Raw genomic sequence first — 25,963 nt, forward strand, 5'->3', positions numbered from 1 at the left:
TAGCTCAAAGAATTGTTAATGTTGATAATTATGGCTTACAGCCAATGAAAACCCAAAAGTCATTATCTTGGTAAATTAGAATACTTTATAACACCAGCTTGAAAAAATGATTTTAACATCCAAAATGTTGGCCTACTGAAATGTATGTTCAGTAAATGCACTCAACACTTGGTCAGGGCTCCTTTTGCATCAATTACTGCATCAGTTCGGCGTGACATGGAGGTTATCAGCCTGTGGAACTGCTGAGGTGTTATGGAAGCCCAGGTTGCTTTGATAGCAGCCTTCAGCTCGTCTGCATTGTTGGGTCTGGTGTTGCTCATCTTCCTCTTGACAAAACCCTATAGATTCACTATGGGGTTAAGGTCAGGCAAGTTTGTTGGCCAATCAAGCACAGTGATACTGTTGTTTCTAAACCAGGTATTAGTACTTTTGGCAGTGTGGACAGGTGCCAAGTCCTGCTGGAGAATTAAATTTCCTTCTCCAAAAAGCTTGTCGGCAGAGGGAAGCATGAAGTGCTCTTCAATTTCCAGGTAGATGGCTGCGCTGAGTTTGGTCTGGATAAAACACAGTGGACGTATACCAGCAGATGACATGGCTCCCCAAACCATTACTGATTGTGGAAACTTCTCACTAGACCTCAAGCAGCTTGGATTGTGGCCTCTCCACTCTACATCCATACTTCAGGATCTTGATTTCCAAATGAAATGCAAAATTTACTTTCATCTGAAAACAACACCTTGGACCGCTGAGCAACAGTCCAGATCTTTTTCTCCTTGGCCCAGGTAAGACGCTTCTGGCATTGTCTATTGGTCATGAGTGCGACACTTGTAGCCCATGTCCTGGAGATGTCTGTGTGTGGTGGCTCTTGAAGCAATGACTCCAGCAGCAGTCCACTCCTTGTGAATCTCGCACAAATTTTTGAATGGCCTTTTCTTAACAATCGTTTCAAGGCTGCGGTTATCCTGGTTGCTTGTGCACCTTTTTCTACCACATTTTTTCCTTCCACTCACCTTTCTATTTATATGCTTGGATGCAGCACTCTGAACAGCCAGCTTCTTTAGTAATGACCTTTTGTGGCTTACCCTCCTTGTGGAGTGTGTAAATGACTGCCTCCTGGACATCTGTCAAGTCAGCAGTCTTCCCCATGATTGTGGAGCCTACTGAAACAAACTAAGGGACCTTTTTAAACGCTTAGGAAGCTTTTGCAGATGTTTTATTATTCTAATTTACTGAGATAATGAATTTTGGGTTTCCATTGGCTGTAAGCCATAATCATTAACAGAAATAAACACTTGAAATAGATCACTCTGTTTGTAATGACTCTATAAAATATATGAGTTTCACTTTTTGTATTGAAGAACTGAAATAAATGATCTTTTTGATGATATTCTAATTTTATGAGAAACAACTGTATGTCAAGTGGATAGCCATTACAGATAGAATACAATATCTGTTTAAATCCAGTTATTTTTTTCAGCAGAAGCAGGCTGTATGGAGTCAAATTGACTATTCCTCAAAAGATGATGTCAAGGGAGATAAGAATGGGTACAGTGGGTGCAGAAAGTATTCAAACCCTTGTAAATTTTTCACTCTTTGTTTCATTGCAGCCATTTGGTAAATTCAAAAAATGTCATTATTTTCTCATTAATGTACACTCTGCACCGAATCTTGACTGAAAAAAACGAAAATGAAGGAATTTTTGCAAATTAAAAAAAGAAAAACTGAAATATTACATGATCATAAGTATTCAGACCCTTTCCTCAGTATTGAGTAGAAGCACCCTTTTGAGCTAGTACAGCCATGAGTCTTCTTGGGAATGATGCAACAAGTTTTTCACACCTGGATTTGGGGATCCTCTTCTTCCTTATACTCAATTGGGTTTAGGTCAGGGTTCTGGCTGGGTCAGTCAAGAATAGTCACATAGTTGTCCTGAAGCCACTCCTTTGTTATTTTAGCTGTGTGTTTAGGGTAATTGTCTTGTTGGAAGGTGAACCTTCGGCCAAGTCTAAGGTCCAGAGCACACTGGAAGAGATTTTCATCTAGGATATCTCTGTACTTGGCCGCATGCACGTTTCCTTCAATGGCAACCAGTCATCCTGTCCCTGCAGTTGAAAAACACCCCCATGGCATGATGCTGCCACCACCATGTTTCACTGTTGGGATTGTATTGGGCAGGTGATGAGCAGTGCCTGGTTTTCTCCACACATACCGCTTAAAATTATCACCAAAAAGGTCTATCTTCGTCTCATCAGACCAGAGAATCTTGTTTATCATAGTCTGGGAGTACTTCATGTGTTTTTTTTTTTTTTAGCAAACTATATGCGGGCTTTCATGTGTTGCACTGAGGAAAGGATTCCGTCGGGCCATTCTGCCATAAAGCCCTGACTGGTGGAGTGCTGCAGTGATAGTTGACTTTGTGGAACTTTCTCCCATCTCCCTACTGCATCTCTGGAGCTCAGTCACAGTGATCTCGGGGTGGCACGGTGGCTCAGTGGATAGCACTGCAGCCTTGCAGCACTGGAGTCCTGGGTTCTAATCCCACCTTGGACAACATCTGCAAGAAGTTCGTATGTTCTCCCAGTGTTTGCATGGGTTTCCTCCGGGCACTCCGGTTTCCTCCCACATTCCAAAGACCTACTGATAGGGAATTTAGATTGTGAGCCCCATCGGGGACAGTGATGATAATGTGTGCAAAAAACTGTAAAGCGTTGCGGAATATGTTAGCGCTATATAAAAATAAAGATTATTTATATTATTTATATTCTTCTTTTCCTCTCTCACCAAGGCTCTTCTCCCATGATTGCTCAGTTTGGCTGGACGGCCACGTCTAGGAAGACTTCTGGTGGTCCCAAACGTCTTCCATTTAAGGATTATGGAGGCCACTGAACCTTGAGTGCTGCAGAAATTGTGTTGTAACCTTGACCAGATCTGTGCCTTGCCACAATTCTGTCTCTAAGCTCGTTGGCCAGTTCCTTTGACCTCATGATTCTCATTTGGTCTGACATGCACTGTGAGCTGTGAGGTCGTATATAGACAGGTCTGTGCCTTTACAAATCAAGTTCTATTAGTTTAATTAAACACAGCTGGACTCCAAGGAAGGAGTAGAACCATCTCAAGGAGGATCACAAAGAAATGTGACTTAAATAAGTCTGAAGAATTATGACCAAGTGATTTCATTTTTTATTAGCAAAAATTTCTACATTTGTTTTTTTCAGTCAAGATGGGATGCAGAGTGTACATTAACACCTTAATCCCATATGACGTACTATCCCATCAAGGTGACCTGGGACTTAATTTCCAGGGATGGGATAGTACGTCATGGGGGGAGCGCGGCCGGGTGTCATCTGACTATCAAACATGATCGCAGCGTTCCGGGGGCATAGAGAAGCATCGCGCAGGGAGGGGGCTCCCTGCGGGCTTCCCTGAGACCCTCGGTACAAGGCGATGTGCTCAACTTGTACCTAGCGTCTCCTCCCTGCAGGCCCCGGATCCAAAATGACCATGGGGCTGCATCCGGGTCCAGCAAGGAGGTGGCTTACAAGCCAGGAGCAGTCCACGTCAGATCGCTGATCTGACATAGTGCATTGCAAAGTGTCAGATCCGCGATCTGACCTAATAACATGATGCCCTCCCCCGGGGCAATGTTATAAAGTAAAAAAAATATATATATTTAGATGTGTAAAAAAAATTTTAAAAAAAAATCCTAAATAAAGAAAAAATATATATATATTGTTCCCATAAATACATTCCTTTATCCAAATAAAAAAAAACAATAAAAAGTACACATATTTAGTATCGCAGCGTCCGTAACAACCCAACCTATAAAACTGTCCCACTAGTTAACCCGTTCAGTGAACACCGTAAAAAAAAAAAAACCGAGGCAAAAACCAACGCTTTATTATCATACCGCCGAACAAAAAGTGGAATAGCACGCAATCAAAAACACAGATATAAATAACCATGTTACTGCTGAAAAAGTCATCTTGTCCCGCAAAAAACGAGCTGCCATACAGCATCATCAGCGAAAAAATAAAAAAGTTATAGTCCTCAGAATAAAGCGATACAAAAATAATTCTTTTTCTATAAAATAGTTTTTATCGTATAAAAGCGCCAAAACATAAAAAAAATATATAAATGAGGTATCGCTGTAATCGTACTGACCCGAAGAATAAAACTGCTTTATTCATTTTACCAAACGTGGAGTGGTATAAACCTTCCCCCCCCCTCTTTTCCCCAAAAGAAATTCATGAATAGCTGGTTTTTGGTCGTACTGCCTCACAAAAATCGGAATAAAAAGCGATCAAAAAATGTCACGTGCCCGAAAATGTTACCAATAAAAACGTCAACTTGTCCCGCAAAAAACAAGACCTCACATGACTCTGTGGACCAAAATATGGAAAAAATTACAGCTCTCTAAATGTGGTAACGCAAAAAAAACATTTTTTGCAATAAAAAGCGTCTTTTACTGTGTGACAGCTGCCAATCATAGTTAGGGAAAAATAATAAAATTTAAAAAAAAAATGTATTTATTTCCATTTTCCCATTAGGGTTAGGGCTAGGGTTGGGGCTAGGGTTAGGATTACATTTGCGGTTGGGATTAGGGTTAGGGGTGTGTTGGAGTTAGGGGTGTGGTTAGGGTTGGGGATAGGGGTGTGGTTGGGATTAGGGGTGTGTTTGGATTAGGGTTTCAGTTAGAATTGGGGGGTTTCCACTGTTTAGGCACATCAGGGGCTCTCCAAACGCGACATGGCGTCCGATTTCAATTCCAGCCAATTCTGCGTTGAAAAAGTAAAACAGTGCTCCTTCTCTTCCGAGCTCTCCCGTGTGCCCAAACAGGGCTTTACCCCCAACATATGGGGTATCAGCGTACTCAGGACAAATTACACAACAACTTTTGGGGTCCAATTTCTCCTGTTACCCTTGGGAAAATACAAAGCTGGGGGCTAAAGAATAATTTTTGTGGGGAAAAAAAAAATTATTTTTATTTTCACGGCTCAGCGTTATAAACTGTAGTGAAACACTTGGGGGTGCAAAGCTCTCACAACACATCTAGATAAGATCCTTAGGGGGTCTACTTTCCAAAATGGTGTCACTTGTGGGGGGTTTCAATGTTTAGGCACATCAGGGGCTCTCTAAACGCAACATGGCGTCCCATCTCAATTCCAGCCAATTTTACATTGAAAAGTCAAATGGCGCTCCTTCCCTTCCGAGCTCTGCCATGCGCCCAAACAGTGGCTTACCCCCACATATGGGATATCGGGGTACTCAGGACAAATTGTACAACAACTTTTGGGGTCCATTTCTCCTGTTACCCTTAGTAAAATAAAACAAATTGGAGTTGAATTAAATTTTTTGTGAAAAAAAATTACATGTTCATTTTTTTTTTAAACATTCCAAAAATTCCTGTGAAACACCTGAAGGGTTAATAAACTTCTTGAATGTGGTTTTGAGCACCTTGAGGGATGCAGTTTTTAGAATGGTGTCACACTTGGTTATTTTTTATCATATAGACCCCTCAAAATGACTTCAAATGAGATGTGGTCCCTATAAAAAAAATGGTGTTGTAAAAATGAGAAATTGCTGGTCAACCTTTAACCCTTATAACTCCCTGACAAAAAAAAATGTTGGTTCCAAAATTGTGCCGATGTAAAGTAGACATGTGGGAAATGTTACTTATTAAGTATTTTGTGTGACATATCTCTCTGATTTAATTGCATAAAAATTCAAAGTTGGAAAATTGCGACATTTTCAAAATTTTCGCCAAATTTTAGTTTTGTTCAAAAATAAACGCAGGTAATATCAAAGAAATTTTTACCACTATCATGAAGTACAATATGTCACAAGAAAACAATGTCAGAATCACCGGGATCCGTTGAAGCGTTCCAGAGTTATAACCTCATAAAGGGACAGGGGTCAGAATTGTAAAAATTGGCCCGGTCATTAACGTGCAAACCACCCTTGGGGGTAAAGGGGTTAAGGAAGTACGAGACAGCAATATTTGAGAGCTTAGCAGAGGACTACTTACTTCAAGCCAGGGATGTCCAGTAAATTTGTAAGCCCCGTCCAGTTTAAGTCCAACAACTACCAGAAAAGAAAAAAAAACAAACTTGGCTTGTTATGACATTGTACATACACACACACACACCGATAAACATAAAAACCCACTGACAAGTCAGATGAAAAGAATGACATTGATTATTTTCTGACACCAGTCAACACGTGAGATGCATAATGCACCAAAAGAAATGGTATTTCTTGAGGATACACATAAAAGTTGGCCACATCCTCCATATGGCAGGGTCAAAGGATCATCATGTGTATGGAGGCCTCCTGACCGATGATATCAGGGGAGATAAAAATCAGGACGTTTGAATTAAACCTTGAATGGTCATGAGAATGCACAATATATACCTTCAGATTCAGGAACTTACATTGTGTGTAGATTCTTTAACGAGAACCTGTCAGCAGGATTTTGCCAAGTACAGACAGGGCACTGATCCGTCAGTAACCTCCCTTCTATTTTATATAACAAGTCGACGAAGTAATTTCTGTGGTCTTCGGAAAAAAATATTTGGTCTCCAACAAAATGGTGCTGTCAGTGGCACATGAACGGTCAAATCTGTTCTGATATTGCCTTCACTGGTAAGATATCCTGAGCAGCGGCAATATATGTCCCCTCTTCTGCGATCTCCCTCGATGGTCCCCTGTACACATTGGGAAGTGCATGCGCAGATTGAGAACTCGAATCAATGCCTTGATGTTGAGACTGCGCATCAGCCGCTGACAGCAGCATTTTGCGCATACCTAATTGTTTTGGGGGGAGACCACATAAATTACGGCATCGGCGTGATATTTAAAATGTCGGGTCATTCAAAAAAAAAAAAAAAAAGACAAGGGGGGGTCAGAGCACCAAGAAAGGACCCTGACCACAGCCCTGCTCCGATGCATGGAAATATTATTACAGGATCCCGACCACAGCCCTGCTCCAATGCAAGGAAATATCATTACAGGACCCCGACCACAGCCCTGCTCCGATGCATGGAAATATCATTACAGGACCCCGACCACAGCCCTGCTCCGATGCATGGAAATATCATTACAGGACCCCGACCACAGCCCTGCTCCGATGCATGGAAATATCATTACAGGACCCCGACCACAGCCCTGCTCCGATACATGGAAATATTATTACAGGACCCTGACCACAGCCCTGCTCCAATGCATGGAAATATTATTACAGGACCCCGACCACAGCCCTGCTCCGATGCATGGAAATATCATTACAGGACCCCGACCACAGCCCTGCTCCGATGCATGGAAATATCATTACAGGACCCCGACCACAGCCCTGCTCCGATGCATGGAAATATCATTACAGGACCCCGACCACAGCCCTGCTCCGATACATGGAAATATTATTACAGGACCCCGACCACAGCCCTGCTCCGATGCATGGAAATATTATTACAGGACCCTGACCACAGCCCTGCTCCAATGCATGGAAATATTATTACAGGACCCCGACCACAGCCCTGCTCCGATGCATGGAAATATTATTACAGGAAAACTTCAAACACGGATTACACAAAAAACACAACGTATTTTTGCACCACAGGTATCGTTTTAATGAGTATAACAGCACCAGTATGGCCATGAATGTATTTAACTTAGCAATTAACTAATGCTAACTTACCGGTCGTTTAATGAAGAATATGGTTATAGCTCCGACGACTGGAAGATCACCTATCAATGGCTCTAGGATTACTCGTATCATCCCATGCAACTAATGAAAAAACATCAGAAACCGGTCACACATGGTGACAGGGGACTAGAACATTTCAGAAATGTCACTTTACAATTCATCAAATCTATGTCTTGTCACCATGACATGACTCACCTGCACCCCCTTAACTCCAGCTTTACAGAAATACTTCTTCACTTCAACATCTATTTCGATGTTTCCGACATAACTGTAGACAGTAGAGTTAGGTCAGTGTGGTATTGAGGGAAAAGCAACAATAAAAAGACATGCATGGATAACAAAGGGCCAGGTTTCTTGCCATCTAATCAATACAGGACACCTTCCAATTCGGTAAACCTCAAGATGGTAAAACCAACTGATTCTATACAGCACTGCAATGGAAAGATGGAGTCAGGAAGGATTTGGCTTGTTTCACCATTCTGTCAACTCACTGGTCCATGGAATACATTGGGAGAATTGACTTTATTTTACTCAAATAAATTCAACAAAACAGAATAATAAACATTGTGAATTTATTTAGCAATGCATCTCAATGGGAAGTGAATCAGATATTATGCAGCCCAGATAAGGAGGACATAGCTGCTTCTAAATGGTTAGTCTAGAAAAGGAGGAGTCAGCTGAGTAAAGAGTTACAGTCTCTCACTACTGAAAACAAACCCTCAGGAGACTGACTGCATTTACCTCAGTTTGTTTTTTTTTGTCTACTGCTTTATAACCCCATACCTCCCCCCAAAAAAAGAAGAGGGACAGTTTATGCTGAGCACATTGCACACCACAGAATCTTTTGGCCATGCCCTTAATCACATCCATTTAATTCTCCTCTGGTCACAAGGAAAATGTTAGAAAGTGACAACTGAATAGTGTAAAAACAATGAACATGTTGGGATTGCATTTGTTTCCAGCATTTCATGTCATTTGGATTTTACCACCATTTTTCAGTACAATTTATAGAAAAATGGATGGTGTCATTCAAAACTACAACTTGTCCCACAAATAATACAAGCCCTCATACTAGGTCAATGAAAACTATCAAATTAAAATTGGCCGTGGAAGCAAGGGTTTAAGTGGGTTTTTGTGGCGTGGAGCAAAAGTCTGCAGGCAATCTACGTCACCATAGAACACTGAATTGTGACTGTGTGCCGTGCGCATGCTGTCTCAATTCCCCAATATATAAGCAGGTGGTCATGGTTTGCACACAAGTGACAAGACAGCACATGAACCGCCCACTTTCGCAATTCAAGAGTTTGTAGTCACAGAGTTCCTGCGGATTTATGTCACAATCACCGACAACCCCTTCAATAAACAATAAAATCTATCTTGAATTAACAAAATGTTTTTTTTTGGAGGTGGGGGCAGATCTTTATATATCTATATCTATCCTTGGACTATAGTGTGGTCCTGCCCAGGATTTAAAGTCACACGCTCCAACACAATAGGTATGAGGGTCAGGCTGGACCGCCAAGGATGGAAGAGTTTTCTCTTGCTACTCAACTACATGATGTTCTTTTCTATAGGCACATTGCAGTGGTAAATAAAGATCTATATACCAGCACTCCTCTAAGTAGGTATTTATATAACCATTGTAAGATGGCAGCTGTACAGGTCCTGGATGGGAAATGTTTCACTGAGGTGGTTAAGCTCTTTGATATGAGCTCAGAAAACAGGCTCCAGCACTATTAGTGCTGAGAGGGTTTTTTAAATGGGCTCGGGTTGTAGTTCTGGGTTTTAGGATCAGCTACAAGAGCTGGGTGGGACTGGCTATTCTCATATCTCCACCTCCAGGATTGGAGGGGCTATTTAAGGCAGTTGAGCTGCCTCAGTCATTGTCCAGGTAGTGTAGGTACAAACACCTCTGTTGTCTTGGTCAGTTACAGCGAAGACTGACTAAGCATGGAGACCACTGTAAATGGGTAAGCACATACATCTGAGAGATTGTTTTCAACAATGTGCCAGCAGGGAGACTGTTGCCATATAAGCATCCATTCTGATGCGATCAGAAGAGGGGGGAGCCAACAGGAACATTTCCCCGTCTCTGATACTCGGTCTGGAGCCCCTGCCGCTCAGCAGAGTCGTACAGGCGGCAATCCAGGCGAGCTTTCCTCTTCATAAATAACTTGCAGAGATTCTCTCTGAGGGTTCCCATCTAGGAACAGGAAACCAACTGAGGAGCGAGGGGGGACCGCCCCTTTTATCTTTCTGTAGGTTTCCTGTTCCTAGGGGCGGATCCCCTCTCTCTAGTGGGTGCTGTCGTGGCGAATAGAAAAACTGTATCTCCAAGCAACAACAAATACTCGGAGGTCACCCGAGCGTGCTCGGGAAACCCCAAGCAACGAGTATACTCGCTCATCACTAATCTTGATGTTTCTATGTCTGCGGAACACAACATAATCAAGAAGTTTAACAGCCATGACACTGTAGCTAATCAATGCGGACGGCAGAGAAAAACCGATAAAAAGGTAGTAACGCAGGATAATCCGGAATGTGGATAAGCAGCCCCAATCAATTTCCAAAAAAATTCAAGCTGTCCTGCAGGTTCAGGGTGCTTCAGTGTCAGCATGAACTATCTGTTGATATTTGAATGAAATTAGACACTATGGCAGAAGACCCAGGACGACCTCACCGCTGACACCAACATAAAAAAGACTATAGTTTGCCAAAAATATATGTTAGTAAGCCAAAATCCTCCTGGGAAAGAGTCTTGTGGAAAGAGGATACAAAAATAGAGTTTTTTAGTAAAGCACATAGTTACACTGCTTAACAAAAATGAAATGAGGCCTACAAAGAAACCAACACAATACCTACAGTCAAATATGGTGGAGGTTCTAAGATGTTTTGCTGTCTCTAGCACTGGGTGCCTTAACTGTACGCAAGGCATCATGAAATCTGAAGATTACCAAAGGAGTTTGGGTCGCAATGTAGTGACCAGTGTCAAAAAGCTGGGTTTGCATTCTAGGTCATTCTAGCATTATAATGACACCAAATATACTTCAAGAAGCCCCCAGAAATGGATGGAAACAAAGCGCTGGAGAGTTCTGAAGTGGCCAGCAATGAGTCCAGATCTAAATTCCTTTGAACACCTGTGGAGAGATCTTAAAATTGCTGTTGGGAGAAGGCGCCTTCAAATATAAGAGACATGGAGAACTTTGCAAAGAAAGAGTGGTTCAAAATTCAAGTTGAGAAATGTAAGAGGCTTATTGATGGTTATAGGAAAATATAGCAGTTATTTATGAATTTGTGTCCAATTAACCTTTTGTCCTTCTGTTTTTTGTGGTGTTCCAATACACACAAGGGAAAGAAACGTGTATAACAAAAAAAATGTGTAAATTGCAATGATTTTCTGGGAGAAATACTTCAGTTTCTGAAACAATTTCAAGGTGCCAACACTTTTGGCCATGACCTCCTGGTACAGCGAGACATCTCCCCCAATTTGAGACTGTCCCAGTGGATCTGGGACAGTTTGGAGTTATGCAACACTGAGGAATTTATCTTTCAACGCTTCTTTATAATATCATCCAGCATGATGTGAAACAACGGTAAGACAGCAATACACATATCCATTTATACCAAGCTGAAGATTCCAGTATCTTCCAGCTCAGAAACAGGAAGTCTGAAACATTTATCAAAAACAGTGAGACTGCAGTGAGCCCAACTTTCCCCAATTACCGTAGTCTCTCTTAAAGGGAACCTGTCACCCCGTTTTTTCAGATTGAGCTATAAGTACTGTTAAATAGGGCCTGCGCTGTGCGTTACTATAGTGTATGTAGTGTACCCTGATTCCCCATGTATGCTGAGAAATACATTACCAAAGTCGCCGTTTTCGCCTGTCAATCAGGCTGGTCTGGTCAGGTGGGCGTGTTCACAGCGCTCTTTTCTTCTCCAGCTTTCCGTTGGTGGCGTAGTGGTGTGCGCATGTCCAAGGTCCGAATTCCCTGCGCCCACGTGAAGACACAGCGCGCGATCTGCGCTGTTATCCCTTGCATCGGTGGGGGCGGCCATCTTCCTGGGGCCGCGCGTGCGCAGATGGAGTGCTCTGCTGCACGGGGCTTCAGGAAAATGGCCGCGGGATGCCGCGCGTGCGCATTAGAGATCGCGGCGGCCATTTTTCCAAAGCCGAGATGCAAACTCTGCTTTGGGAAAATGGCCGCCGCGATCTCTAATGCGCACGCGCGGCATCCCGCGGCCATTTTCCTGAAGCCCCGTGCAGCAGAGCACTCCATCTGCGCACGCGCGGCCCCAGGAAGATGGCCGCCCCCACCGATGCAAGGGATAACAGCGCAGATCGCGCGCTGTGTCTTCACGTGGGCGCAGGGAATTCGGACCTTGGACATGCGCACACCACTACGCCACCAACGGAAAGCTGGAGAAGAAAAGAGCGCTGTGAACACGCCCACCTGACCAGACCAGCCTGATTGACAGGCGAAAACGGCGACTTTGGTAATGTATTTCTCAGCATACATGGGGAATCAGGGTACACTACATACACTATAGTAACGCACAGCGCAGGCCCTATTTAACAGTATTTATAGCTCAATCTGAAAAAACGGGGTGACAGGTTCCCTTTAAGAGGGCTAGAGCTAATATCACGAAAGTAGACTTTTTTTTGTTATCCTAATTATACCCATTTGTGAAGGAAGAGGAGACCAACGTCTAAAACCTTTTAAAATTTTCATTTTTAAGATTTTTAATATTGTACAATTTATAATCCTAAACTCACCTCACATTCAGGTCCAAAATAATTTGTTTTTTATCCATTTCTGTATGGGCTTTAACACCGATTACCTTTGGAGCCTGCCCAACACATAGCAAAAGCACACCATTAAAGTGTCATAGAAAATCATGTTACAGGTACATAAATGATAATGATTGTCTATCAAGTATAACAACATACTAAAATGTCTACATTACATTAATGATTGCTAATGCTTAATACTACAAAATTGCCTGCCATCCGTGTCTACGATTTACACTCATTAAACAATAAAATTAGATCCTTTCTGAACACACTTTGCCTGTATGTTCATGTACTCACTAATGCAATCCGAGCTCGTTTACTTAATTAGCTAACAATTATGATGCATGACTTTCCCTTTAGGGAAAGCAAGTTTTTAAACACAGTTTCCAGCATGAGGCTCTTAAGAAACCAAGTACCATAATAGTATTACCCTATTGAGATCTAAACACATAAAAGGTTTACTCATCATCATAATCACATTTCAAGGTGTTATTTATGTACAATTACAAAGAGTAATACATTCACCGGCAAAAAGATCACTCTCTCACGACTCTCGTGCCTCAGATGTGACTGTAAAGGGGGCTCTGCTTCCCAATCACTCCACTCACCTATCGCAGTAGGCCAACAATGAGCTACGCGCACCCCCCCAGACGGTCCCCACATTCACATGACACGTTACGCTGCCACCACCGTCTTATCAGGCCAGCGAGATGCCAGCGCTGGTCAACACACTAGTACACATGCACACAACACTTTCCTAAGCTCCTGAACGGTTCACTACTTGCACTCTGGCTATAAAGGACACCAATATATTGAAGTCATTTGCATTAGTCACTTTTTGCATGTGCTGTATATTTATTAATTTCGCATTTTGTATTAATTTAATATTCATTTTGTATTATAATCACGTACATGGGTGCCACTTTAATTATTACGTCACCATCATTATATATTTATTTTTACCTTCACATAATCATGTTTATTCATTAGTTATATGACTATCCACACTTACCTGTTATATTATCTTTATTTATTTGCCCAGTTTAATTTTTAGTTATTATTTACTACTTTCCACCTGGTGGACGTGCGCATTTTTGCTCCACTCAGATTTTCGTGGGCCTGGCATTGCTGGAGGCGAGCGCCTGCGCTGTGGCCTCTGACCTGGATGAGGCTGCCCTGTCATGCTGAGCGTCTAACAGCCCAGATCCCGTAAGTCCATGATTAGGGGAAGTAGCAACACAGCATGTGCCATCATCACAGTGTTTTTGTGACGATAATCTTCCACCGATTGGCCTATTCTTATATATAATGACCTTTTTCTCCTTCTCCTCACCTCCTGATGAAGAAGTGCGAAACGCACTTGGGGCCGCGGGGACACATGGCCATTTCAGTGAGGTATGTATCAGTACTTTGATTAGGCATTTACTCTGCACTATTTATTCTACTTATTATGCTTGCAAACTACTGACATCATCCACATGAATAAGTTATTTCAATCACTATATTATACTGCAATTGAAGTAAGTAAATACATTTTCAAAGATGTTTTTGACATGAAATCATCATCAGATGTCGGTAGCAACCCATTCAATCCACACAGTGAAATAATTCAAACCATAGATGTCCATAAACGAAGTTATGAGTAATGAGAAATGAGATAGGGAAAAAGCATTGAACACACGAAGAAAAGTTTAAAAAAGCCATGGAAAGTCATGGCACCACTGAAATCTATCAGTAATTAGAAAATAATCCTGCAAGTTAATGAAAAATAATATCAGCTGGTTCAACTGATGGCATATAAAAGGGGTCTCAATACCACAATAAACATCTCATCATAAGTAAAACCAGTGAGTATGCAAAACATACTGATGGCATTAGTAACAGAAGAATTTCTAAAATACTGAAGGCTCCAGTTAGCAGTGTTGGGGCCATATTCTGTAAGTGGAAAGAACAACATTTCACTATAAACCGGCCATGACTAGGTGCTGTCCGCAAGGTTCCAGACTGAGTGAAAATAATTATTAGAAGAGTTGTCCAGGAGCCAAGGAGAACCTGTGGAGAGCTACAGATAGACCTGGAATCAGCAGGTACAATTATTTCAAAGAAAACTATAAGTAATGTACTCATCCTCCATGACCTGTATGCCCGCTCATCACACAAGACTCCATTGCAGAACAAAAAGCATGTTCAAGCATGTTTACAGTTTGCTCAACAACATTTAGACAAGCCTGCAAAATACTGGGAGAATATAGTCTGGTTAGATGAGACCAAAATTGAACTTATAGGATGCCATAATACACACCATGTTTGGAGGCCAAAAGGCACAGCATATCACCCCAAGACCGCCATACTAACAGTGAAGTTTGGGGGTGGGAATATCATGGCGAGGGGCTGTTTTTCAGCATACAGCTCTGGCAAATTTCATCACTGAAGGAAAGATGAATAGACAAAACGTACGAAGACATGCTTGATAAAAATCTGCTGCCATCTACCAGGAAGATGAAACAAGTGTGGACATTTCAGCAAGACAATGATCCCAAACACACAGGCAAGAAAACTCTCAATTGGTTTCAGAGAAAGAAACTAAAACTGCTAGAATGGCTCAGCCGATCACCTGACCTGAATCCAATAAAACATTTATGGAAGGAACCAAAGCTCGGAGTTTATAGAAGGAGCCCACAGGACCTTCAGAATATGAAGAGTGTTTGTCTGGAAGAATGGGCCAAACTACACCTGAGCAATGCATGCGACTAGTTTCTCCATACAGGAGGCATCCTGAAGAGGTCATCACAAACAAAGGCTTTTGTACGAAGTACTAAACAAGTTTCACAAGAATGTTCAATACTTTTTCTCTGTGTCATTTCTCATTATTACACACAACTTATTTATAGACATCTACGTTTTTTTATTTCTTTGCCTGCGTGGATTGGATGGGTTGTTACCGACATCTGGTGAGAACTTCGTGTCAAACCAGCACTTCCACTTTAATGCAAAAAAAATCAATTAAAATACTGTGAACACTCAGGACAATAGGATTAACCGCACACAATGATACATTGGACCTTCAGGGAGTCTTCTAACAGATGCCGGCTAATCCCATACAAGGAAATCCGCATGGCATAACCGTGGATCCTCATATGCACAGATACTTTTCGAAATATATTTACTTAGAAAATTGGTGATGGTTCAATTATTATTTCACCCGCTGTATAGACGTATTTCACACTATTTAATGTTTCTGGCTATTGTGTCCCCAGCTTCTGTGTGTCACATCTTATTATTTTAAATTAATAAAGAGGTTTCTTTGTAGAGCAGACCTTGTTTTCACAGGTTTTTGTGCAGTTCCGCAAATCAGTAGTATATCAGTAGGTTATCACCCAAAATATCACCGCTTGCCCTAGCTCCATTTCTGAATATTATAAAAGGCAACAAAAAGTACAATTTATTTTACTTTGTTGCACTTAATTTGCTTTATTTACATTTCTGCAAAGGATAAGAAAGCTGTACTCTGAAATGCTATAACATGCAAACATTGCGTACATGAAATTGGAGCTACATTACTCCACTATAGAAAATGTTAAAAAACATGAAGGTACTTAGCGCATAAATTGGCCAATTCATGAGAGCCCATCAGCCGTGGCAAGGCCTACCTCTTAGATGGGACCCTAACCATACATGCCTCTCCTGGGCTGAAAGCCTACAGTTTTAAAGGGAACCTGTCACCTGAATTTGGCAGGCTCTATTAACGGTCCAATGGGCGGTGTTTTCTCTCCTTTCATGCACCCCTTCCTTTCCCGCTGGCCGCAATATTGTCTTGAATTTGATTAGGTTTCCTCCGTAGTACACGCGTGCGCAATGCAATCTCGCCTTGCGCACGCGCAGTATTCTTTGCCCAACTGCGGGCAAAGCCGAAAAGCATTAGTGCGCATGCGCCGGCGCACTATGTCCCGGAAGTATTTTGCTGTGGACAGAGGTGGATGGGTTCAGAAAGACAGGTGAACACCATTTCCATAAATTCCATAGAAGTGCATGGGAGTTACAGTAGAGCCCACGTGATAGGTATTCCAATTTTGGCTATGAATGGCTGGAGTGGGAAAAACTCTTGAATTAACTCTCCTTTGTGCTTTAGTTTAGTACTAGCAATCATATAAATGCAAAAATAATTAGACTTTTATTGGACAGAAATACACAGAATGGAATGGCTTACCTTCTCTCCAACATCGATCTTTGTGAAGTGGAATGTAGAAAGGTGCGTGTTATATGAACGGACCAACGGGGCGATGGTGCCTATGAGCAGCTTTTCCATGTACTGCCCTATAAAAGGCCACATCTGTGCTAGAATCTGAAACAGAAGAATTTGCACATGAGTTCACAATGTATTCTACTGCACGGTCATAAAGTATTTGTCCCAATTTACATATCGCCAATCCCACTAGGATATTTTTTCCTTAAAGGGAATCTGTCAGCAGTTTTTTTCTATAGAATCTGAGAGCAGCATATGATGTGGGGCAGAGACCCTGAGACAGCGATGCATCACTTGGTGTAGTTTCGATAGAATCAGTGTTTTCTCTTCTGTAGATGTAGCAGTGATGAGAATGAAGAGTCGTATAACCCCACTCACACCTCCGATTGCCAGCAAGTTACCTATCAGCGGTGAGGGACGGGGACACGCAGTTGAGTCAAACTTTACTTAACGCAATGCCTAGTCCAGCGGTGATAATTTCAAGCTGCTAAAATACTGATTGTATTGAAGCTGTATCAAATAACATCCTTGGAATCGATCTCCCTGCCTCTACATTATGCTGCTCTCACAAAAACTTGCCGACAGATTCCCTTTAATCAAAATGGACTTGGAAGTGACAAACGTGATTTAATAACATTAGTAGCACTCAAGGTAAAAACCCATTTATCACTGGTAAAATATAGTTCTTCGTGCAAAAAATGATTCATTTGTCTCAATTTGCATTTGAACATTACAGGTCTGTCAGTGGCCATACACTTCAGCTTAACCTTCGTCCGGCTGAGTAGGTACAATTGTAACTATTCCGTTTTAAAATTGCATTCATTTTTTTTTTTCCAAAAGCCGTTGAGGGCTGAAATTTCGTGACATCTCTGCAGTTTTGGTCCAGAATATATTGGCCAAATTTCAATAAAATATATATGAAAGGTACAATTGTACCTCTGCAGCCTGTTAACGTTGTAAAATTATGCAACCTGACGAAGGTTAATAACAGCTGAAACTGCTGATTTCACTAGGAAGGTCTGACCATCTAAAGTGTATGGCAGTGTCCTGATTTTACCCAAATACCAAATGTCATCACATAGAAGGATCAGGCATGCTGAATTTCAATTTTCCAGTTCCACTTGTTCCCAGTGGGGATAAAAAGCCTCTGGAAGTGTCTGGCAGGGACTTATTACCCCTTCCCCATTTAGAGCATATGCACACTCTGCAGAATTGAATCTCAGGTTCTTATAAGGAAACATACAAGATGTGCCAACACTACAGATGGGAGGGTTCTACCAAAGCGAACACAATCCCTCACAAATGAAGATGAAATTTACCTTGTTTAGCCATTCTACTTTTTCTATATCAGGAAAGGTGACCTGCAAGAACAAACCGAACAGATGAGCTATCATTCATAAATGGTTCTCGGCATTTCTACAACTATAATGCAACATGTAGAGAGGCATCTTCTCTAGTTTGGTGGCCTGAAAATATCTAGACACCAATACAAGACATTCATAACTTGTGTTTACAGGATATTACTTTAGTTACCATAACCATTTTATAATAAGAATCTGTCGAAAAATAATTTGTATACAAGCTGGGTGATCTGATGGCAAAAACATGCTCCAAAATCTTTGAATAATTGCTACTTAAAGGGAACCTGTCATCCCCAAAATTGAAGGTGAGCTAAGCCCACCGGCATCAGGGGCTTATTATTATTATTATTATTTATTGTTATAGCGCCATTTGTTCCATGGCGCTTTACATGTGAGGAGGGGTATACATAATGAAAACAAGTACAATAATCTTAAACAATACAAGTCATAACTGGTACAGGAGGAATGAGGACCCTGCCCGCGAAGGCTCACAATCTACAAGGGATGGGTGAGAATACAGTAGGTGAGGGTAGAGATGGCCATGCAGCGGTTTGGTCGATCGGTGGTAACTGCAGGTTGTAGGCTTGTCTGAAGAGGTGGGTCTTCAGGTTCTTTTTGAAGGTTTCGATGGTAGGCGAGAGTCTGATGTGTTGTGGTAGAGAGTTCCAGAGTAGGGGTGATACGCGAGAGAAATCTTGTATACGATTGTGGGAAGAGGAGATAAGAGGGGAGTAGAGTAGGAGATCTTGTGAGGATCGGAGGTTGCGGGTAGGTAAGTACCGGGAGACGAGGTCACAGATGTATGGAGGAGACAGGTTGTGGATGGCTTTGTACGTCATGGTTAGGGTTTTGTAGTGGAGTCTCTGGGCAATGGGGAGCCAGTGAAGGGATTGACAGAGGGGAGAGGCCGGGGAATAGCGGGGGGACAGGTGGATTAGTCGGGCAGCAGAGTTTAGAATAGATTGGAGAGGTGCGAGAGTGTTAGAGGGGAGGCCACAGAGCAGGAGGTTGCAGTAGTCAAGGCGAGAGATGATGAGGGCATGGACTAGGGTTTTTGCAGATTCATGGTTGAGGAATGAACGGATTCGTGAAATATTTTTGAGTTGAAGTCGGCAGGAAGTGGAAAGGGCTTGGATATGTGGTTTGAAGGAGAGATCAGCGTCAAGGATTACCCCGAGGCAGCGAGCTTGTGGGACTGGGGAGAGTGGGCAGCCATTTACTGAAATGGATAGGTTCGTTGGGGGGGTCGCGTGAGATGGGGGAAAGATAATGAATTCTGTTTTGTCCATGTTAAGTTTCAGAAATCTAGCGGAGAAGAAGGATGAAATAGTGGACAGACATTGAGGGATTCTGGTTAGAAGGGAGGCAATATCTGGTCCAGAGATGTAGATCTGTGTGTCGTCAGCATAGAGGTGATACTGAAAGCCATGAGATTCTATGAGCTGTCCCAGGCCAAAGGTGTAAATGGAGAAGAGCAAGGGCCCAAGGACTGAACCTTGTGGGACTCCGACAGATAGGGGGCGAGGTGAGGAGGTGGTGTGTGAGTGGGAGACGCTGAATGTCCGGTCTGTTAGGTATGATGAGATCCAGGATAGGGCCAAGTCTGTGATGCCAAGGGATGAGAGGGTTTGTAATAATAGGGAATGGTCCACTGTGTCAAAGGCAGCCGACAGGTCCAGGAGGAGGAGGACAGAGTAGTGTCGCTTGCTCTTGGCGGTTAAGAGGTCATTGGTGACTTTAGTTAGGGCAGTTTCGGTGGAATGGTGTGACCGGAAGCCAGATTGTAGGCGGTCAAAGAGGGAGCAAGAAGAGAGATGGGAGGACAGTTCAAGGTAGACGTGTTGTTCCAGTAGTTTTGAGGCATAGGGGAGAAGTGATATAGGGCGATAGCTAGATACAGAGGATGGGTCAAGAGAGGGCTTTTTGAGGATAGGTGTGATGAGGCATGTTTAAAGCTTGTTAGTGATAGGTTGAAGAGATGGGTTAGGGTTGGGATGAAGATTGTGGTGAGGTTTGGGATGAGGTGGGATGGGAGTGGGTCAAGTGCACAGGTGGTGAAATGTGATCTTGAGAGTAGAGTGGAGAGTTGATCTTCTGTAATGGTGGAGAAGTTGGTTTTGGAGGTGGAGGGCTGGGAAATCGGGAGGAAGGGCTCTGGGGGTTGTTGACCAAAACTGTCTCTAATGCTATCAATCTTCTGCTTGAAAAATGAGGCAAAGTCTTCAGCAGAGATAAGTGGGGAGGGAGGAGGTGCTGGGGGACGGAGGAGAGAATTGAAGGTGTTGAATAACTGTTTAGGGTTGTGAGAGAGGGAGGATATGAGAGATGAGAAGTAGGTTTGTTTAGCTGTGGCAAGTGTGGTCTTGAAAGTAGTGAGGGACTGTTTGAATGCGATGAAGTGCTCGTTAGAGTGGGATCTTTTCCATCTGCGCTCAGCAGCCCTGGAAGCTCGCCTCAGTTCTTTGGTCAGGCTGGTGTGCCAGGGCTGTCTGTTGATTTTGCGAGCTTTGGTATGTGTAAGTGGGGCAGCAGATTCCAAAGCTACAGCTATTGTGGTGTTATATAGAGCAGCAGCGTCATCCGCATTGTGTATGGAACTTATGCTTGTGAGGGGGAGGAGGGATTCAGAGAATGAATGTAGGTCAAGATGTTTAATATTTCTGCGAGGGTGTGAAAGTTTGTGGGGTGGGGATTGTAGACATGGAGTGGAGAGAGATGAGAATGTGAGAAAGTTGTGGTCAGAGAGTGGAAGAGGTGAGTTAGAGAGGTTAGATAGAGAGCAGAGGCGGGTGAAGATGAGGTCCAGTGTGTGACCGTCTTTGTGAGTGGCTGCAGAAGACCATTGAGTGAGGCCGAAGGAGGAAGTGAGAGTTAGAAGTTTAGTGGCAGCTGAGAGGGAAGTGTCAATGGGTATGTTGAAGTCGCCCATGATGATAGTGGGGATGTCCGCAGAAAGGAAGTGAAGTAGCCAGGTGGTGAAGTGGTCAAAGAAGATGGTGGCTGGCCCTGGGGGGCGGTAAATGACAGCCAGTTGGAGGTTGGTGGGGGAATAGATGCGCACAGAGTGCACCTCAAAGGAAGGGAGGGTAACAGAGGGTGGCAGTGGGATTGGGGTGAAGGAGCAGTTATCTGACAGGAGAAAACCAACTCCTCCGCCATGTTTGCTGTAATACTGTAGATAAGCCCCCAATATATCCTGAAAGATGAGAAAAAGAGGTTAGATTATACTCACCCAGGTGCGGTCCCGCTGCGGTCCGGTCCGATGGGCGTTGTGGTCCGGTCCAGCGCTTCCCATCTTCTTATGATGACGTCCTCTTCTTGTCTTCACGCTGCGGCTCTGGCATACTTTGTCTGCCCTGTTGAGGGCAGAGCAAAGTACTGCAGTGCGCAGGCACCGGGAAAGGTCAGAGAGGCCCAGCGCCTGCGCACTGCAGTACTTTGCTCTGCCCTCAACAGGGCAGACAAAATACGCCTGCGCCGGAGCCGCAGCCCTAAGACAAGAAGAGGGCGTCATCATAAGAAGATGGGAGGCCCCAGACCGGACCGCGACGCCCATCGGATCGGACCACCCGCGTGAGTATAATCTAACCTCTTTTTCTCATCTTTCAGGACACATCGAGGGCTTATCTACAGCATTACAGAATGCTGTAGATAAGCCCCTGATGCTGGTGGGCTTAGCTCACCTTTGATTTTGGGGGTAACAGGTTCCCTTTAAAACGCAATCTATTGCTCTAAGGATATGTTCCCACGGAGTAAGTTTCTCAAGAATCCTCAAGAAATTCTGTTTTCTCCACCTCCAATATGAATCGGCCCCATTGCTTCTCGTATAAACTATCTTCTGTGGATTTGAAATCTGTGTCAGAAAAAGTCATGCCACTTACGACATGAGAGTCACTGCTGGTAGGCAAGCATGGATGAGTCCAACTAAGTCGGGACAATTCATGTCATGATCTGGACCAAATAAAACTTGAAATCATAGGCAGAAATTGGAAGGTCGGTCTCAGATCTCTGCAGAGATTCTCAGGCAATGTAGAGTCACAGGTTTGTTTTTTTTTAACAATGAAAAACTGTGTGAACTAACAAGATAAATTTAATACAGACCAAGAGGAACAGGAGCACAGGTACATTTTATTATCTGGGTGGAATAGTGACGTAACAACTTCAACCCCAAGCCTGTTTTCACCTTCATGACCGGGCCAAATTTGACAGTTCTGACCACTGTCACTTCATGGTAATAACGCTGGAAAGCTTCAACTGATCCCACTGATTCTAAGTTGTTTTTTGTGACATATTGTACTTCATAATAGTAAAAAAAAATGTATTCAATATGACTTGCATTTATTTGTGATAAAATTGGAAATTTGGTGAAAATTTTGAATATTTAGCAATTTTCAAACTTCTAATTTGTTTGCCCTTAAATCAGACAGTTGTCACACAAAGTAGTTAATAACATTTCCCACAGGTCTACTATACATGAGCACAATTTATGAATCAATTTTTTAAGTTCGGAAGTTTGAAGGGTTAAAAGTTGACCAGCAATTTCTCATTTTTACAACAAAATTTTATTTATTTTTTTTATAGGGACCACCTCATATTTGAAGAGACTTTGAGGGGTCTATATGACAGAAAATACCCACAAGAGTCACCATTCTAAAAACTGAACCCCTTAGAGTGCTCAAAATGACATTAAAGAAATGTATGAATCCTTCAGGTGCTTCACAGGAACTGAAGCAATCTGGAAGGAAAAAATGAACATGTAAAAAGAATTTTCACAAAAAATTTAATTTAGTCCCGAATTTTTTTATTTTCACAAGGGTAACTGGAGAAAATGGACTCCAAAATTTGCTGTGCAATTTCTCCTTAGCACACGGATACCCCATATGTGGGGGAAAATTACTGCTTGGGTGCACGGCAGAGCTCGGAAAGGCACGAGCGCCATTTGACTTTTGAGGGTCAAAATTGGCTGGAATCATTAGCGAATGCCATGTCGAGTTTGAAAAGCCCCTGATGTGTCTAAACAGTGGAAATCCCCGACAAGTGACCCAATTTTGGAAACTACACCCCTCAAGAAATGTATCTAGATGTGTGGTAAGCACCTTGAACCCCCAGGTGCTTAACAGAAGTTTGAAACTTTGAGATGAGAAAATAGAAAAAAATCTTTATATTTTCCCACAATAATGTTTTGTGCCCTAATTTTATTTTCACAAGGGTAACAGGAGAAAATTGAACCCAAAATCTGTTGTGCAATTTCTCCTGAGCACGCAGATATCACATACCGTATATACTCGAGTATAAGCCGACCCGAGTATAAGCCGACCCCCCTAATTTTGCCACAAAAAACTGGGAAAACTTATTGACTCGAGTATAAGCCTAGGGTGGAAATGCAGCATTTACCGGTGAATTTCAAAAATAAAAATAGATTATTTCCCCATAGCTGTGCCATATAGTGCTCTGCATCGTTCATATTTCCCCATAGCTGTGCCCCATATAGTGCTCTGCCCCATACAGTGCTCTGCACCGTTCATTTTGTCCCATAGCTGTGCCCCATACAGTGCTCTGCACCGTTCATATATCCTCATAGCTGTGCCCCATACAGTGCTCTGCACCGTTCATATATCCTCATAGCTGTGCCCCATACAGTGCTCTGCACCGTTCATATATCCTCATAGCTGTGCCCCATACAGTGCTCTGCACCATTCATATATCCTCATAGATGTGCCCCATACAGTGCTCTGCACCGTTCATATATCCTCATAGCTGTGCCCCATACAGTGCTCTGCACCGTTCATATATCCTCATAGCTGTGCCCCATACAGTGCTCTGCACCGTTCATATATCCTCATAGCTGTGCCCCATATAGTGCTCTGCACCGTTCATGTATCCTCATAGCTGTGCCCCATACAGTGCTCTGCACCGTTCATATATCCTCATTAGTGTTGAGCATTCCGATACCGCAAGTATCGGGTATCGGCCGATATTTGCGGTATCGGAATTCCGATACTGAATTCCGATACTTCCCGCGTATCGGATACCGGAATCGGAAGTTCCCAGAATTCAAATTGAACGCAGCAGCCAATGAGGAATGAATGAAAGTGTGGGCACATCCTGTTTAGCATGGTGGGCATGTAAGTACTGGCAAGGCTTGGATTGGCTGCTGAAATGATGTCACTCTGCACTATAAAAAAGCGCTGCCGCCATTTTGCGCTCACTCTGCTGTGATTTCAGTTAGGGACAGGACGCTGTGTTCTAACTGAGGGCCAGTTGAGCTAGCTAATTGCTTTATTTTCCTTTCCAAAGGCTAATTTAGCAAAACGCTGTGTGTTCTTCACTGTTCACCTTGCTCTTGCCTTGCAGCGCTGTTTTAACAGCGTTCTGCAAGGTCTCTGTGTGTGTGTGTGTGCAGCTCACTCTGTAGTCTGTGTGCAGCCATATACCCGGTTGTATTCAGCTCAGGGGGGGTTCACACTGCCTCACACAGTTGTTCTTTTTTGCTCTTAGTGCAGCCTGCTGCACATTTTTTCTCAAATTTCCTATTAGTGTTTTTCCACCAGTCTCCAGCTCTATTGTGGAAAAACACTACATAGGATAACCTAGAGGGGGGTTTTTGGGCCTTGCAGCGCCGTTTACGGCTGTCTGCACGGTCTCCGTGTGAGCCCAGCTCGCCCTGTAGTCTGTGTGCAGCCATAGCCGGTTGGATTCAGCTCAGGGTTCGTTACTGGCTCATACCTTGAGAAAAATTTTCCTTTTTTTCAAATAGTGCAGCCTGTTTAAAATTTGAAAAAAAAAATTCCTATTAGTGTCTTTCCACTCGTATCCAGCTAAATAGTGGAAAAACACTATATAGGATAACCTAGAGGAGGGTTTTTTGGCCTTGCAGCGCCGTTTACGGCTGTCTGCACGGTCTCCGTGTGAGCCCAGCTCGCCCTGTAGTCTGTGTGCAGCCATAGCCGGTTGGATTCAGCTCAGGGTTCGTTACTGGCTCATACCTTGAGAAAAATTTTCCTTTTTTTCAAATAGTGCAGCCTGTTTAAAATTTGAAAAAAAAAATTCCTATTAGTGTCTTTCCACTCGTATCCAGCTAAATAGTGGAAAAACACTATATAGGATAACCTAGAGGAGGGTTTTTTGGCCTTGCAGCGCCGTTTACGGCTGTCTGCACGGTCTCCGTGTGAGCCCAGCTCGCCCTGTAGTCTGTGTGCAGCCATAGCCGGTTGGATTCAGCTCAGGGTTCGTTACTGGCTCATACCTTGAGAAAAATTTTCCTTTTTTTCAAATAGTGCAGCCTGTTTAAAATTTGAAAAAAAAAATTCCTATTAGTGTCTTTCCACTCGTATCCAGCTAAATAGTGGAAAAACACTATATAGGATAACCTAGAGGAGGGTTTTTTGGCCTTGCAGCGCCGTTTACGGCTGTCTGCACGGTCTCCGTGTGAGCCCAGCTCGCCCTGTAGTCTGTGTGCAGCCATAGCCGGTTGGATTCAGCTCAGGGTGCGTTACTGCCTCATACCTTGAAAAACAATTTCCTTTTTTTCAAATAGTGCAGCCAGTTTAAAATTTGAAAAAAAAAATTCCTATTAGTGTCTTTCCACTTGTATCCAGCTAAATAGTGGAAAAACACTATATAGGATAACCTAGAGGAGGGTTTCTTGGCCTTGCAGCGCCGTTTACGGCTGTCTGCACGGTCTCCGTGTGATTTAAACTAGCTCTGTAGCCCGATCTGCACCAAAAAAAAGGTTAAGTTCACCAAACACAACTTACACTTGTGTAGGCCACATTTGAAAAATAATAAAGTTTAGTCCACAATTTACAACATTAGTGTTTCTTACACCTGTTAGGAGGAGCATTACAGGAATAAGCACACTAAGG

At 42.9% G+C, this 25,963-nt stretch overlaps 1 protein-coding gene across 1 annotated transcript in view; it reads right to left on the bottom strand.

Annotated features, from left to right (window-relative positions):
• Positions 1-25,963, bottom strand: part of ESYT1 (extended synaptotagmin 1) — a 171,577-nt gene that overhangs the window by 80,832 nt on the left and 64,782 nt on the right. The window contains exons 2-7 of the mRNA XM_069758408.1: positions 18,057-18,098; positions 16,702-16,836; positions 12,477-12,550; positions 7,898-7,970; positions 7,694-7,783; positions 6,026-6,081 (exon numbers count right to left, since the gene is read on the bottom strand). Of these exons, the coding sequence (XP_069614509.1) occupies positions 6,026-6,081; positions 7,694-7,783; positions 7,898-7,970; positions 12,477-12,550; positions 16,702-16,836; positions 18,057-18,098 (470 nt within the window). The remainder of the gene's footprint in view (positions 1-6,025; positions 6,082-7,693; positions 7,784-7,897; positions 7,971-12,476; positions 12,551-16,701; positions 16,837-18,056; positions 18,099-25,963) is intronic.

Source organism: Ranitomeya imitator, chromosome 3 (assembly GCF_032444005.1).
Source record: "Ranitomeya imitator isolate aRanImi1 chromosome 3, aRanImi1.pri, whole genome shotgun sequence".
NCBI lineage: Eukaryota > Metazoa > Chordata > Amphibia > Anura > Dendrobatidae > Ranitomeya > Ranitomeya imitator.